The 17,548-nt window shown below is 41.0% G+C and overlaps 1 protein-coding gene across 11 annotated transcripts in view; it reads right to left on the minus strand.

Moving 5' to 3' along the window:
* Positions 1–17,548, minus strand: part of plekha7b (pleckstrin homology domain containing, family A member 7b) — a 423,431-nt gene that overhangs the window by 179,094 nt on the left and 226,789 nt on the right. Inside the window, exon 1 of one of the 11 annotated variants that reach the window (XM_063061938.1) lies at positions 4,508–4,539. The exons of the other annotated variants lie outside the window; for them this stretch is intronic. Within the exon in view, the coding sequence (XP_062918008.1) occupies positions 4,508–4,524 (17 nt within the window). The 5' untranslated portion in view covers positions 4,525–4,539. Of the gene's footprint in view, positions 1–4,507; positions 4,540–17,548 lie in introns of those variants that run through there. 11 annotated transcript variants of the gene reach the window in all.

Here is a 17,548-nt window from a genome sequence, read left to right on the forward strand (position 1 = left end):
AGTGTTGTAACACATTACCTTTCTCAGTGTTATACATTCCATGTGCATGACTAATCCAAGCCCTTCCATAATTCAATAACAAGAACATTTCATTGTCTTAAGAGCATTATATGTCGAATCACGTCAGGAATATTTTGGGAAACTCCGTTTGCTCGTAATGAGTGCAATTCCAACAACTTTCAAGTGGCATGTCGAATGAAGTAGTCCATTTGACTGGTATCCCATCTACTTCACAGAACATCGTTTTAATCCACCACCACTACACAATAGCCGCAGTGTGAACCGACAATAAAATGCACTACAGTTACTCACACAAGCTACCCCAACAGCACCTCAACAGCATGCAATGTTGGACATGAACGAGATTATGACCAGCAGACACACATTTACGCATCTCACTTGGAAATGTACCAATCTACCAACATTCCTTCAAGGACTGTCGAGGTACAAGGCAGTAATTCACTGCCACATTTGCAACGGTAACTTGGAATGGGCAGTCACGCTGACTCTGCCAGCAATGTGCCGTTCTGGAGAAAAATTGTGACTCACTTTCCCTCGTTCATTTTGAACATTACACTTTTCATTATAACTTGTGATTTTAAAATGAATTAACAACTTATCTGAAATTCTACCCAGAATTTAAAGAGTTGATGATAAATAAACATTCTGCCACTCTTGTATAGAAATCTTGATAAAAGTTTGAATCATTCATCGTTAATTTTAACAATCACACCTTGGATACGAAGTTTTAGAGAGAGCGTCTATTCCCCCCCATTAAATCCAGACTAACCATTTCTATCTAAACAGGTACTAGACAAGTGCTGTTCCAATTCAATGATTCAAATCATTTGATGATGTTCGTAAATGAATGTGCAGGTTAGTCAAATGTGTTTCCTTTCTTAATTTAAGCAATGCCTGATGTTCAGCATACCTCATAGCGTCAGCAATCCTGATCTCCCTTTTCGTCTGTGTGGAGGTTGAACGTTCTCCTGGTGACCACGTGGACTTCAGTCAGGTACTCTAACTTTGTCTCACATCCCAAAGACATGCAATTTGGCAGTTTACTTGGCCACAATAAATTGCCCTTGGTTCGTGGAACAGTGATGGAATATTGGTGGATGGAGGTAGGGGTGGGTGCTGTGGTAGTTCATGGTAATGTAGGGACAGTAGGCTGCAGTGGGGTCATTAGATTATTCCATGATCACGAGATGCGGAGTGCAGTGATGATAGCGCTAAACAGCGACTCCTTTGCTTGCATCTTCGAAAACGACTATTTCCATATTTAACATCTGTTTTCCCCTTTCAGGGTTCTTTTGAAGACCCTGACCTGGAGTTACACACTGACTACGGCTCTTTGCGGGAGTGGGGCCCATTCTCAGGAGTTTCATAACCCGCCGTTCTTCAGCACACCAAGGGCTCAGCCTAAGAGTTTGGCTCGACTTCGGAGGCTGAGGACCTCGGGGCTCTGGAGACGGGCGTATTGAAGGTTGGTGTCACGGCAGGGTTTCCACGTGTCGTCCGGGGATTCAGAATATCTATGGCTGTGTGCCCAGAGACACGAGATCTTTGGGCACAGAGCTCGAAAAAAAGTGACGTAACGGACTGCTAACATCGTAAACCAGTGAGTTGTTTGATATGTCATCCCTCCCGCTGTGAAACAGAGACACCTCTGTCTCCTATATTAGGGAGAGAGAGCGCCTGTGGTATGTTGAATACCGGGTGAAATGTGAAGTCTTTGGGGTAATTGCAAGTCTGTCTCTTTGCTGTTGCTTTGCTCACGCTTGAGTGCTCAGTGGCAGATGCCGATGCTTTTTATTGTCGGTGCGGGGGAGGAAGGATTGTTGCTTGCTGCTGGGGGCCGGGGGGGGGACTTTGGGGTTCTAACATTTAACTGTCATTCATTCTTCGGGACACTCCTGTTTTTGTGGAGGGTTGCGAAGAGAAAGCATTTCAGGATGTATATTATATACATTTCTCTGACATTAAATGTACCTTTGAAACAGCATAAAACCAATGGGGTAAATAGAATCCTATGTCATAAGAAAACAGGAAACTTCATTTGCAGCTGATGTACTTCATGATCAGAAATAAGCAATTTTCATTATTTAGCACTGGTTTACATAATGCCACTGCAATGGATTTGTTATATTTAATAAACTTACTCAGATTTTTTTCTATATTTATTATGTATTGCCTTGAACTGCTGCCGCAAAGGCAACACATTTCATGACATTTGCTGGTGATAATAAACTTGATTCTGATGTTCTGACATTAAAATAAATGTCTTCTTTCCTCCTTGGCAATTTGCTGAACGACTCAAAGCTGGATATGTATAATTCTCAGGTCTCTGAGTCTTGGACTATTGAATGACCTCTGAACATTTACAACATCTACATTGCAAATGGTCACTTGGGTGAGGTATCACAGTTGTATCAACTTAATTTGTCACAGGATTGGAGGAAAAGAAATTGCAAAATAATATTTTACTTGACAGGGTAAAGATAGAGACAAGCTTTATTTGTCACAGGTACTACAAAATAGAGTGAAATTCATTGTTTTGTGTCAAATACACTTCAGAAAGTCTGATCACCTGGCTGTACTTCTACACCCTGATGATCAACAGAGACTAAAAACTGCAGCACCAGTAGTGAGGACCAAGAAGGTATGGACAAGGGAAGCACAGGAGCGCTTACAGGACTGCTTTGAATAGGTGGACTGGACTGTGTTCAGGGATTCATCTTTGAATCTGAATGAGAATGCCCCAGTTGTCACTGACTTCATTAAAACCTGTGTGGATGAGTGTGTGCCTACGAAAACTTGCACATTGCCAAACCAAAACCGTGGATGGACAAGGAGGTTCATCATCTGCTGAGGGCTGGATCTATGGCATTTAAATCTGGTGACCCAGGTCTGTACAGGAAAATCAGGTATGACATACGGAGGACAAGTTCAAGAAAGAAGGAACAATTCTGAGCAAGGTTGGAGGTGACATTGGATGCTCGTCAACTGTGGCAGGGTTTGCAAGACATTACTTCCTACAAAGTGAAACCCAATAGCATGAATGTCAGCAATACTTCACTACCAGATGAGCTCAACACTTTGAAAAGGGAGAATATAAATACACATATGAAGATCCCTGCTTTACCCAGTGACCCTGTGATCTCTGTCTCAGAGGCCAATGTTAGGCTGTCTTTTAGGAGGGTGAATCCTCGCAAGGTGTCAGGCCCCAATGCAGTACCTGGTAAGGTACTGAAAAGCAGCTGGCAGGAATGTTCAAGGACATTTCACTGTCACAGTCAGAAGTCCCCACGCGCTTCAAAAGAGCAATGATACCAGTACCCAAGAAGAGTAATGTGAGCTGCCTTAATGACTATCGTCCAGTAGCACTCACATCTATGAAATGTTTGAGATTGGTCATGGCTAGAATCAACTTCTACCTCAGCAAGGACCTGGGCCCACTGCAATTTGCCTTTTGCCACAATAGGTCTAAGCAGATCCAATCTTAATGGCTCTTCACACAACCTTAGATCACCTGGGCAATACTAACACCCATGTCAAGATGTCCTCTTCTCACTATTACCATACAGAAGCCAGAAGGCACACACTCAACAATTCAGAAACAGCTTCTTCCTCTCTGCCATCCGATTCCTAAATGGACATTGAACCCATGAACACCACATCATTTTTTAAAAAAATATAATTTCTGTTTTTGCACTACTTTTAATTTAACTATTTAATATACACATCTATGCTTACTATAAATTATTTTCTTTTTCTCTCCCTGTATTATCACGTATTTCATTGTACTGCTGCCACTAAGTTAACAAATTTCACGACATATGCCGGTGACATTAAACATGATTCTGATTACTAACACAACCCAAAGATTGTGCTGGGGGCAGCCCACAAACGTCACCACTCTTCCAGCCCCAATATAGCAGCCCAAAAAAATTCTCTCTAACCCTAACCGCACGCCTTTGGAAGATGGATGGAAACAGAAGCAGCGGGGGAAACCCATGTGATCACAGGGAGAACACACAGATGCAGAGGGAGTTGAACATCAGTGATCACTGGCACTGTATATCGATTGCACTAACCACTACACTTCCATGCTGCTTCACAGGGCAGTAGAGAAAGTAATTCCTCCCAATAACCTCTATAAAATCAATGTTTTTTAAAACTGCACACTGCTTTGATTTGTCATGTAAAAAACTCCTAATTAAAGGTAATTTTACCCATAATAGCTGAATATCAATTCAAGATCAACAGCAATTTCTCTCCCATAATCTCCCAAAAAATTACTTACTTAATTCTAAAACAAAAGCTGAACTTTGAGTGAAGTACTGACCGTGAAACAATGATTTATTTTTCTGATTAAAAGCTAGCCACCGCAAAACTAGAACTGCAGCATAATATTGCTTTAGAAGCAGCTGCAGAACAGCAAGCACAGTATGTTTCAAAGCTTGAATAAGTGCCCTATCCAACAATGAACTGAATTCATATCTACCTTTTGGCTAAGATCATTCTTTGCTGTCCACTCTGAAATTCAGTATCTTCAAGTCACAGTAGCCTTTCCTCCATCTGCATCATTGACAAACAAGAAACTGCAACACAGCAAGGACAAGAAGCAAAGTGAAGCAGGGGACAGGATCTTTCAGCCTGGATTTCTCTTACAATATGTCAGGATGGTATTAGCCCAGCTCAGTGTTCTGCAGGAAATGAAAGGAAAGCCGTTAACTATTTCTAGCTGTCACTCAAGGCTGCAGTTACACAGTCTAAAAAGCTGGCAAAATCAAACCTATTTGTTTGAGCAATCCTGCTGTGGTCTATACATTCCAACTTAAGTTTTAATTCTGTGTAGGTGCATATACGAAGTTGTTTCATGCCATTATCTGAAGTGCACATTGCTGCAGCCAAGCAGCTTCTCAGAACAGCACAAGGAAGATTGGCCAAGCTGACCTAAACCAGGCGGAAGATCCAAACCCATAAAACTAGTTGGACAACACATTCAATCTGAGCTCAGAGTTTGGTGCTACTGACCACATATAGGTCCTCTGGTAGGTGACTGAATATTTTAAAGTGTCCACCTGGAAAAAGAGAAACAATGGAAAGACAGACAAAATTAACCTTAGGTGTCTTAAGAACATAAGAAATAGGAGCAGGAGTAGGCCATCCGCCCTATCGAGCCTGCCCCACCATTCAATAAGATCATGGCTGATCTGTCCGTAAACTCAGCTCCATCTACCTGCCTTTTCCCCATAAACCTTAATTCCTCTGCTATGTAAAAATCTAACTGTATCTTAAATATATTTAGTGAAGAAGCCTCAACTGCTTCCCTAGGCAGAGAATTCCACAGATTCACCACTCTCTGGGAAAAAATGTTTCTCCTCATCTCCGTACTAAATCTTCTCCCCTGAATCTTGAGGCAATGTCCCCTAGTTCTAGTCTCACCTACCAATGGAAACAACTTTCCTACTTCTATCTCATCTATCCCTTTCAAAATTTTGCATGTTTCTATAAGATCCCCTCTCATTCTTCTGAACTCCAGAGTGTCTGGCCCCAACCTCATTGCACAAACAGTTGTGTGTGCTTATATAGCTGCTTGCACTGGGGTCTGACTGAAGTATTTTTGTTTCCCTCAGAAATACAAATTGCTGGACAAAATGCACTTGTACAGATACTGGTTGAAGTGCTCAGACAGTGTTGGGAGCAATACAACTGTCCAATTAAATTTTAACAACTTATAGACATGAAAATAAAGCGGTATAATGTCAAATAAGAAATTTTAGATGAGGGAATGAAAGGCACATTGCACTTTACCAACAGTCAGATATTTCCAGGCACAAGCGTTCGTGCTCTTTTCTAGTCTGCTACACCCTCCATTGCCTGGCCAGCGTGATTCGGATTTGAGCCCTACTTACCTGAAGCTAGAACTATGCAATGGTTTATGTAAAAACGCAAACAACAGGAATTCTGCAGATGCTGGAAATTCAAGCAACACACATAAAATTTGCTGGTGAATGCAGCAGGCCAGGCAGCATCTCTAGGAAGAGGTGCCGTCCTCTTCCTAGAGATGCTGCCTGGCCTGCTGCATTCACCAGCAACTTTTATGTGTGTTGCAATGGTTTATGTCCTTGCTTAGCAGAAAAAGCACAGCCAGATTTCCTACTCTGCAGAACCTAGTGACTTATACTCTTGGGGCAACACTCTGGTGTAGTGGCCATAGCTCGGGGTAGAGACTGGAAATCCCAGCGTCCTCTGGAAAGAGTCTGCACATCCTCTCCACAGAACGTGTGGATTTTTTCTGGGTGCTCCGATTTCCTCCCAAAGGCCAGAAGGGTTAATTCCGCACTATATCTCTGAATATCTAAATATTTGACAAATGGAACAAAAGTTACATTTGCCAAAGTCAATCACCCAGAGAGTGCTCATCATCACACTTGGATTTGTAACTGTGAGATACTGGTAACCTTTTGGGACCAGGGTCCACCTCAATTTATGTCAAGTTCACAGGACAAAATGCAAGATAAATTAATTCATTAAGCAGCTGGTTCAATTCGTGCTCTTAAGTAATGTCACAGACATTAGTCTTATTAATCATAGCAGAGGGAAAAGGATGTAATCAGGTTTCTCCTACCTAATAATCTTCCAGTGAGCCTGACCAGGCTTACGATATCAATTCAAAATGTCACTGGACATGGCACAATTTGCCTAGCAACATTATTCAGTTGTATTAATAACAAGCAAATTGATTTAACAGGAACATTTCCAAAGAGGTGGAAAAACAGGACATTTAAGTTTTTTTTTAAGTTATTAGGGGAATTTATTATTTGAATAGAACCAAATAACAAAGTCATTATTTCAGAAAGCTAATAAGAAATGTTGCTTAAAGTTAGTAAAGAACAGGAATAAGACATTATTTGAAATTGTGGAGATGGTGTAACATTTCCAAACAATTTTTCAGCGGTATAGGCATCCAATGATGATAATTTTCATCACGTGAGACTGGACGACAATAATAGTTCTTCAGAGGTTATTTGTACTTACATTGAAATCTCTGATTTGACAACTGGCTTCAAGGGTTGAGAGCTGCATTCAGATTGAACAGGAATGGATCATGTAGCTTGCTGTTCACTCATGCTAAAAGTGGATTAGGCAGCTTCAACTAATCGACTAATTAAAACGGTGACTCCAATGTAGTAAAGCAGTTCAAGGACGTTAACAAAAATGCAATGAAAAATTTAAAAGCATGAGGGTGTCAAAGAGCAAGACTGATGCCACGAGCTTCAGGAATGGAGAGCTGGTGGTTCGGCCAAGGGAATAATGGATGCTCACAGCCATCAAGGAAGTGAGAAACAGAAGCACAAGGAAACAGTAAAACTTGGATATGTCTGGTAAGAAATGCAGAACCTCACTGCACAAGACTCCTGGAGCATGAGGCATGAACTCTCAAAGAACAAATCACTGTGGTGGAGACACTGGGGGAACCCATGACACCTATACAATAAGGCACAGAATTTGCAGCAGCGGCTGTAGGGACTGCAGTCTTCACTAAAGGAGCTTAAATCCAGGTGAGGGACAAACCATTTAGCAACACACCAAAAAGGTGCATGGATGTCACAGGGGAAAAAAGTAGTAAGACTTCACAGACAGGATGGAGCTGGAGTAGTTTAAACGATTGCATTTATATTTTATGTTCCTAAAACGTTTTGTAGATAATGAAAAGCTTTTGCAAGGTCAGCATTACTATAAAGGTAGGTATTGTAATAGTCAATATGAATGCAGGGAGCTTTCACAAATTATAATGTGATAATGATCAAATAATCCATTTTTAAAATGACAGTAGGGAGATTAACATAAGCCAGAACACTGCAGTTCACTTGTCTGCTTGAACTTGCACCCGACAGTGCAGGTGAGGCTAAATTTTATTTTGCTCAACCAGGACCCTTGCTGGCAGTGTGCCACTCCCTCAGTATTGCACTCAATTATCAGTCGGGGTGGTGAATGCATGGCACACGTGCCAAATACAGTGCGCGCACACACACACACACACAGAGCACGTGCAATGCCGCTCGGCTCTTTTTAACCCCATGTATAACAACAAGATACATAATGTTGGTCTTCACCGCCAAATGAAATGAAGCAGCAAGTAATTTTATCGAACTTGAGAGTAGGAGGATGTTTTCACAGGAAAATCTCACACCAGCTTAAAAGATTAATTATTAATAACGTTGAACAAATTTTCTAAAATACTTCAGTTATTTCAATCTGTCTGTTATATTTTTATCAATGGTAAAAGAATAAGTAAATAAACCACAGGACTTAGTCATTTTCCTTACAAAAATCCATAATTATTGTTTCTATTTCATTAATCAATAATAATCTCTGCTCAAAAAAAGGTTTGTCACCCCCGGCCTCAATCTTTGTGCATAAAGCACTGACTGTGCTTTGAATTCAAAACCACCTGATTCATAGCTTGGTTAGGGTCTGATCAATTGATAAAACATAGAACTGCTCTTTCAAAAGAGGAAAATGTTGGTACTCAGCAGATAAAGTGATCCTACACTGTATATTCATTGTAAGTTTAAAGTAGCATGCCACTCAGCAGCCAAACTGAATTTAAAGATCTTCAGCAATCAAAGACATCAATGTAATTCATTTCTTAGGATAGAAAAACAGTACAGTAGTTTAGGCAGGGGGGGAAGGCAAAGGAGAGACAGATCCATAAATGGGAAACATGAGGAGTTGGACTGCGATCAGTGAGCAGGACACGAGAAGAGGTAGCGATTTCATTTAGGTTTGCAGCTGAAGTTTTAAAAAGGCAGCGCTTCATGGCAGTTTTTGGAGTTGAACTGCACCCAATCAGTGAACGGGAGTCATTAGAAGGGGCAAATAAAAATAATGCAGGGGCAAGTGGAGTGGCCATTGTGTGAGTGGGCCAATGTTGAAGTGGCTGTGTCTCAACAGGTTTGGGCAAGGTAAGCATCTGGTAAGTTTCTTCTTCCTCTATTTTTCATTCTTCACCTGTTAGAGCAGTGAGAATGGCTCCAGGGGCAATGTTTTGGTCTGCATGTAAGATGTGGGAACTCTGAGAGGCCTCCAGTCTCAGTTAACTACACCTGCACCAGGCGCACCGAGGTGCAGCTCCTCAGAGGACGTATTAAGGAATTGGAGCTTCAGCTTGATGACCTTCGGCTCCAACAGGAGACAGATAGGGGATGCAGGGAGGTAGCCCCCCCCCCCAGGTTGCAGGGAGAAGGAAGGGAAATGGGCAGCCGGTGCAGAGTACCCCTAAGACCATTCCCCTCGATAATAAGTATACAACTTTGGATACTGTTGAGGGCAAGACCTACTGGGGGGAGCCACAGCGACCGGATCTGTGGCACTGAGCCTCAGAAGAGATGAGAGGTAAAGAGGACTGCCGTAGTGATAGGAGATTCCATAGGTAGAGGGACAGAGATGAGATTCTGTGGATGATGTAGAAACATCCATCTGGTATGTTGCCTCGCAGGCGTCAGGAGCAGGGATATCTTAGATCAGATCCACAGCATTCTGAAGGGGGAGGATAAGCAGACTGAACTATTGATACATAGTGGCACTAATGACATGCTTTTTAGAGCAGCTGGTGGCTGAGCCTACAAGGGGATCAGCTATTCCTCACTGGGTCTTTTGCAATGAACTGTAACTGACTAGAGAAGTTAAGGTAAAGGAACCGTTAGGAGGCAGTGATCATAATATGATAGAATTCACCCTGCAATTTACGAAGGTAAAGTCAGCTGTACCAGTATTACAGTGCAGTAAAGGGAATTATGTAGGCATGTGAAAGGAGCTGACCAAATTTGATTGCAAGGGAACACCAGCAGGGATAAAGGTACAACAGCAATGTCTGGAATTTCTGGGAGTAGTTCAGAAGGCACAGCTCATATATCCAAAAGAAGCAGTCAGATTCTAAAGGCAGGATGATGCCCCCTTGGCTGACAAGAAAAATGAAAGCTAACATAAAAGCCAAAGACAGACCATATAATACAACAAAAATTAGTTGGAAGTAGGATACGGAAGCTATTAAAAATCAACAGAAGGCAACTAAAAAGTCATAAAGAAGGAAAAGCTGGAATATGAAGGTAAGCTAGCCAATAATATTAAAGAAAATACAAAAAGTTTCTTCAGATGTACAAGTCTAAAAGAGAGGCAACTGTGGATATTGAGCAGCTGGAAAATGATGCCAGAGAGGTAGTAATGGAGAACAAGGAAATGGTGAACAAACTGAGCAAGGACTTTGCATCAATCTTCATTGTGGAAGACACTAGCAGTATGATGGAAGTTCAAGAGTGTCACGGGGCAGTAGTTTGTGAAATTCATTACAACAGAGAAGGTATTTGAGAAACTGAAAGTTTTCAATGTAGATAATGTCACCTGGACCAGATGGCCAGATGCAGGGTTCTGAAAGAGGTGGCTGAAGAGATTGTGGTGGATTTAGTAATGATCTTTCAAGAATGAATGGATTCTGGCATGGTTCTGGAGGACTGCAAAATTGCAAATGTCACTCCACACTTCAAGAAGAGAGAGAGGCAGAAGAAACAAAATTATAGACCAGTTAGTCTGACCTCAGTGGTTGGGAAGATGTTTGAGCTGATTTTCAGAGATGTGGTTTCAGGGGCACTTAGAGGCACGTGATAATAAAAAAACACATAATCAGCATGTTCTCCTTCAGCTAAAATCTTGCCTGACCAAATCTGTTGGAATTCTTTGAAGAAATAACGAGCAGGATAGACAAAGGGAATTGATGGATGTTGTGTACTTGGATTTTCAGAAGGCCATACAAGAGCTATTTAGCAAGCTGTGAACCTGTGATATTACAGGAAAGATTCTAGCATGGATACAGCAGTGGCTGATTGGCAGGAGGCAAAGAGTGGGAATAAAGGGAGCCTTTTCTGGTTGGCTGCTGGTGACTAGTGGTTTTTCCACAGGAGTCTGTTTTGGGACCATTCCATCTTGACTTGGATGATAGAATTGATAGCCTTGTTGCAAAGTTTGCAGATGATACTAAGATAGGTAGAGGGGCAGGTAGTTTTGAGGAAGTAGAAAGGCTATATATAGAAGGACTTAGACTGAAAAGGGGAATAGGCAAAGAAGTGGCAGATGGATTACAGTGTCACAAAGTGTATGGTCATGCACATTGGTAGAAGAAATAAAAGCATAGACTTTTTTCTAAATGGAGAGAAATTCAAAAATCTGCAGTGCAAAGGGACTTTGCAGTCCTCATGCAGGATTCCCTAAAGATTAATTTGCAAGTTAAGTCTGTGGTGAGGAAAGCAACTGTGATGTTTGCATTCATTTCGACAAGACTAGAATATAAAAGCAAGGATGTAATCTTGAGGCTTTATAATGCACTGGTGAGGCCTCACTTGGAGTATCATGAGCAGTTTTGGGTCCCTTATCGAAGAAAGGGTGTGCTGACGTTGGAGAACGTTTAAAGGAGACTCAAGAAAATCATTCTGGGATTGAAAAGCTGCTCATATGAGGAGTATTTGATGGCTCTGGGCCTGTATTCACCAGAATTCAGAAGAATGAGGTGGGGCGGGGAAAATCATTGAAACCTGTCAAATGCTGAAAGGCCTCGATAGAGTGGATGCAGGGAGGATGTTTCCTATGGTGAGGTTGTCTAAAACCAGAGGGACATCCATTTATAATGGAGATGAAGGAATTTCTTTAGCCAGAGAGTCGTGAATCTGTGGAATTTGTTGCCACCGGCAGCTGTGGAGCCAAGTCATTGGGTTTCTTTAAGGCAGAGGTTGAAAGACTTTTGATCAGTCAGTGCACGAAGGGATACAGGGAGAAGGCAGGAGATTGGAGCTGAGAGGGAAATAGATCAGCCATGATGAAATGGCGAAGCAGAATTCATAGGCCAAATGGTCTAACCCTCCTCCTATATCTTATGATCTTATTATCTAAATGGCTCAGAAGATCAATGAGTGAAACAAATTGTCAGGATGAGTACCGCATACCGATCAAACAAATTCATGAACAAAAAAGCAAAATCTAACATCACGAAGTTACACTATTATTATGAAAACTTAGATCAAAAAGGAAATTGTTTTTTTCATTCAAAGCTACCCTGACTTTTGAAAATCTGGCATAGTTGCTAGCACCAATGCATATCATTTTCTATTAAAATCGCTTCCATAGGAAAATAAATTGCAAACCAGTTCATTTTAAACAACTATAAAGGGTGCTATGTTACAACTCTATTACTACCTGCAAAAGTCATCATGTAATTGGTTTCATAAGTGAAACTTCCAATCTATTATTCAATCAGTAAATGAACATGACTGGCAAAGGCATCTGACACAAGGTAAAAACACAAACAAAATAATGTAGTTTCCACTAAAGCAATTCACATTACCTTAAGGCAAAATGGATACAGGACAAGACTGAGAATTAGTTTGGACAGAACACCGACAAGCAAGCCACTTAGCAAATAATTGGAAAAAGTCAAGGTACTGGTGTGATCATAGGTCAGGTTTTTGAAAAAAAAAACCTCCCAGCTGCTTAGCTGTGTGAATGCACAATTGTAGCTGACAGAGAAATGAGCATTACTATTCTGACCACTGGTTAAATTGATGCATTGTTCTGAAACTACAAAGTGATCAATAATACATTTTAGGACAATGGGCAGATATTTATAAGCCTACAATATAATTGATCAAAATTTGCTGCAAGTAATGAATGCTTCAATAACTTATGTTCAGACACTTATGGAGTCCGAGAGAAATACACAACATGAACACAGGCCCTTTGGCCTAATGCATATAGCAAACCAAGAACCCCACTTCACACTAATCCTACCCCCATTCCCGTCGACTCAGCCTCAAATTCTACCGTTTATCTATGTACAGGGGAAATATACAGCACCTGGAGGAAATTCACAGACAGAACGTGTGCCATCAGCTATGCATGCACTGTGCAGCCCCATTACAATTATGATCAGCCAAGGGCTGAAGACAAACTCTTCAACCATGCAAGTAGACAGGTAACACAGAACTGATAAATGAAACTGTTTAGCAATAAGAGACAAATTCTGCAACATGGTTAAATGTTCCTCCAAAAAAAACTGCATGGTAGGTTTTGTGCAAATACCTACTATTCCACTGAGCAGAAAATGTGTCATGTGCATAAATGGAAACATCATGGCAAGAAAATTCACTGACTCAAGCTACACACCTGCTGCAAAAGCTTAACTAAGCATATTCCAAAGCCTCTGTTTAAGTAACGGGTTATTGCTAAACTACCTCAATCATTAGAACTCCCAAGCTTAATGGAGACAATAGCTACAGAAATCATTAAGTATCTTTAGGCAAAGGAATAGTTTAATCCTTTCCCATTCTAACCACTGAATATGATCTAGAAATTTCAAGCGAGAAGCTATACAGCAACTTTACCCCAGTGATAGATCTCAGTTCCACGAACACCCCATCAACCTTCACACACTTCTCCAAGGAAAAACTTTAAATTTAGTATCACAAACTGCCCAAATGAAATGCTCTGCAGTACTATACTTAAAATAATAGTTTTAAACACGTTTGAACAATTAGCCAAAAGTGCTGTGTAAACTGCTGATTATAATTTGGTGAAAACAAATTGTAACCTAATCACAGCTTCCTGCTCACAACTAAACATATGCATCCCATGCAAATGTGCATAAAGATGCTGCAGAACAGACATTTCAACCATCGTAAAATTCCTTCTTTTAAAATTTCACAAGTTAGAAACCTGGTAATTTAAGTTAGTTAAGTATATGAAGTTAAGAGCAAGAACCAATAATCTCCTTGATGGAGCTAGTGCTCTGACATTCACACAAGACTAATGACTAAAGTTTTATTAAATCTTCATGTTCATTAGCCTTCAAGGCCATAGCACATTCAAATCTCTATGCGTCAATGCTTTTATGGCCTATAACTACACCACAGGGAAAAATAACTCAAATACAACTTAACGCTGTACTAATTCAATTTGTGCTCCTAAATTTTCCTCACATTGTTCCACCAACCATGACAGATGTGTAACCTATTAGTATAGTTTATTCTTACACGACTCAAGCAGAACTTCCTAAATATAAAATTCAAGTATATAAACAAAAATCTATTAACTGGAGTGTATTCAATTTACTTCAATAGGAAAATGTTGTTCAAATACCACTTTCCTCCGCAATACACTAATGTGAAGGGCATACTTAAGTTAGCTTAAGACTTGAGATAACCATGATTTAATTTGTCATTTGTATTCATATTATGGAAAATAACAATTTGGAACGGTGCTAACATGCTAAAACTTCTAAAATTGGGGCTGCCATTGTTCACGAGTACTCCATAAAAAACTCCATCACAGATTTAAATTTCATGGAAAAGATGAATAATGTTATCAGATAAATTCTCCTTAATTTTGGATTACACTTATGAAGTTCTAAAAGATGATGTGAAGAACATCCACAAGGGAAGGGAAGGTTTCTCCTGCCATCCGAAGTTAGAGTGTTCCTATGAAATGATTTGTAAGCCGGAATGTCATAAAGTGAAGAAGCAATTACCATTTATTTATATGGGAAAAATTTGTGAGCGTTTGCAAACCCAAAAATAACTTACCAAATCATGCCAAATAACACATAAAACCTAAAATAACAGTAACATATAGTAAAAGTAGGAATGATATGATAATACACAGCCTTTATAAAGTAGAAATACTTCTCTACAATCATTGCCGCCTGTTCTCCGTAGCGAAAATCTCATGCAAGCGCTCTCTGCAGAAACACTCTCTTCAGTAACCTTCAAGCTATGAAGCTGCCAAATCATACCAAATAACACATAAAAATACACAGCCGATATAAAGTAGAAATAATGTATGTACAGTGTAGTATCAGTTACGGGAATTGGGAAGACAGCGCCAAGCACACTGATGATGGTGTGTTAGGCTGAGTCAGAGTTTGAGGTGGTGCAGTGGCCCCCACCCTCCAGGCCGCCAACCAATACCGATCCGCGAAGCATGCAGGATTAAAGCGGTAGCCGGGATGCACCCAGCACATCTTTAAGAAAAAAGCCGAAATAAACAAGCTAATTAATTAGGTGCCGCCCGACACGTAAATATCAGCCCAGATCAGAGGTGATTGCTACTGCTACATTCTCTGCAGCAATGTATCAGTCCGTGGCCCGGGGGTTGGGGTGGTGGGACACTGGGGTGTCATCTCATTGATCAGGGCACACAGGTCATCTTCTCCTATATCTGCCTGCTTTGATGTTGAAGGTCGAGGTTCGTCATCTGCTGTGGCTGATGTGGAAGGCTTGCTTGACTGCTTAGCCTCACACCTTTTTCTATCATACAGTTCTTAGTAAGCACTCAAACCATCTTGCAAATTTTCCCTAAACCTACGTACCCTTTCAAACTTAAAGTCGTACTTTATCATTGCAGCGAAACTCTCATGCAGTTGCTTCACGTTCAGCTCCTGGACGACTTCACTTTCGGTCCGTTCGCTACTGCATTCGGTTTCGATTGTTATCCTTTCCTCTTCCAATTGCATCAGCTCTTCATCTATCAGTTCTTGGTCATGGGATGCCAAAACCTCTTCAACATCATCTTCGTCAACTTCCACAAGCCAAACTCACTTTGTCCTTGCTTCGTTCACCACGATCGAAATGCTTAATAATGTCTAGTTTTACGCTAAGTGTAACCCCCATACGAACTCTTTTAGGCTTTTCCGATACCTTAGAACTCATCTTGCTAACGGCTGCTCACAGACATGTGTTTAAGCAATGCCGGCGAGAATGCAGTTCTGGGGGAGGAGCGCGTGCTGCCTTTTTTCGTAACAGTGAAAACACCTTCTGTTAGCGAAAACAGGTAAATAATGTAAGTCTTTCGTAACAGTGAGGTTTCGTAAAGCAAACGTTCAAAAAGTGGGGGACACCTGTATTAGCAGCTTTCAATGCACAAAGTTTGCTTTGTAAACCATGGTGCTTATGGAGACCTAAAGGAAGAATCACACAACTACAGAGACATGCAAAAAAAAAATGTGGGGAAGCGGGTGGAGAGGAAAATAGGAAATAGTTAGATGATGTAAATGTTTGTTATAGAAAATGCTAAATTGGCTTTAACTGGCAACTCATTTAAACAGCACTCTGGTGTCAATATTTATATCAATAATGAGTACAGGCTAACTTACCCAAAGGATCTAGGTAATTTCCATTCTGTTTAGAATCAGCGCTTACCATCATAAAATATTGACTATTTATAAAACTGAAATGATCTAACACAGTAATTTCCAATCAGACTAAAGTGAAAATTGAAAGCAAAAAAAAAATGACAATTGCATGCAAAATATGAACTCATCTGTTCTTGACATGGTAGCAAGTCACACAGAAAGAAGTGTCCATGTTCAGTTACATTAAGATAGATAGAGAGGTACTTTATTGATCCCAAAAGAATTTACTGTGTCACAGTAGCATCACAAATATACAAATATTAGAAGAGCAGCAAGAAGGAATAAAAAAACAAGTTACCTCAAACAGTCTAACAGGAGGGGGTCATTGCTTACCCAGCGATAGGTTGACTCATTATAGAGCCTAATGGCCGAGGGTAAGAACGACCTCATATAGTGCTCTTTGGAGCAGCACAGTTGTCTAGTCCATTACTAAAAGATATGAGCAAAGTGATTAAATCAAGGGGGCCTACAAGGAGAAACAGGATCCGCCAATCAGGGAAGACTGTAAACACAATGACACTAATCACAGCTCGTTCACCTGATCGCCAAAAGCACTCTACAACAGCTTATTTTAATGCAGAGTCTTCCTTGTTCTTTTCGTACTTAAATACCCATGAAATCTCAATGTTGCTGAATCAATAAAGACATCAGACACTGCAGATACTGGAATCTAGAGCGATAAGCAATCTGCAGGAGTGACTCCAATGGCCAAGCAGTAGCTGTGGGAGGAAAGGAATTGCTGACATTATAGGTCAAAACCATGCACTCTGAATCCTGATGCAGGGTTTTGATCCAAAATATCTACAATCCTACGCATTTGTGGAGAATAACTGGTTGCTTATCAGCTTATCTACCGATGTCTACTATAAGCCTACTGTCTCTCACAGCTATCTGGACTATTCCTCTTCTCACCCTGTCTCTTGCAAAAATGCCATCCCCTTCTCGCAATTTCTCTGTCTCTGCCACACATGCTCTCAGTATAAGGCTTCTCATTCCAGGACGAAGGAGATGTCCTCCTTTTTTAAAGGAAGGGGCTTCCCTTCCTCCACCATCAACTCTGCTCTTAAACGCATCTCCCCCATTTCACGCATATCTGCTCTCACTCCATCCTCCCGCCTCCCAACTAGGAATAGGGTTCTCCTTGTCCTCACCTACCACCCCACCAGCCTCCGGGTCCAACTTATAATTCTCCGTAACTTCCGACACCTCCAACGGGATCCCACCACTAAGCACATCTTTCCCTCCCCCCACCTCTGCTTTCCGCAGGGATCGCTCCCTACGCAACTCCCTTGTCCATTCATCCCC

Source organism: Mobula hypostoma, chromosome 11 (assembly GCF_963921235.1).
Source record: "Mobula hypostoma chromosome 11, sMobHyp1.1, whole genome shotgun sequence".
Classification (NCBI taxonomy): Eukaryota; Metazoa; Chordata; class Chondrichthyes; order Myliobatiformes; family Myliobatidae; genus Mobula; species Mobula hypostoma.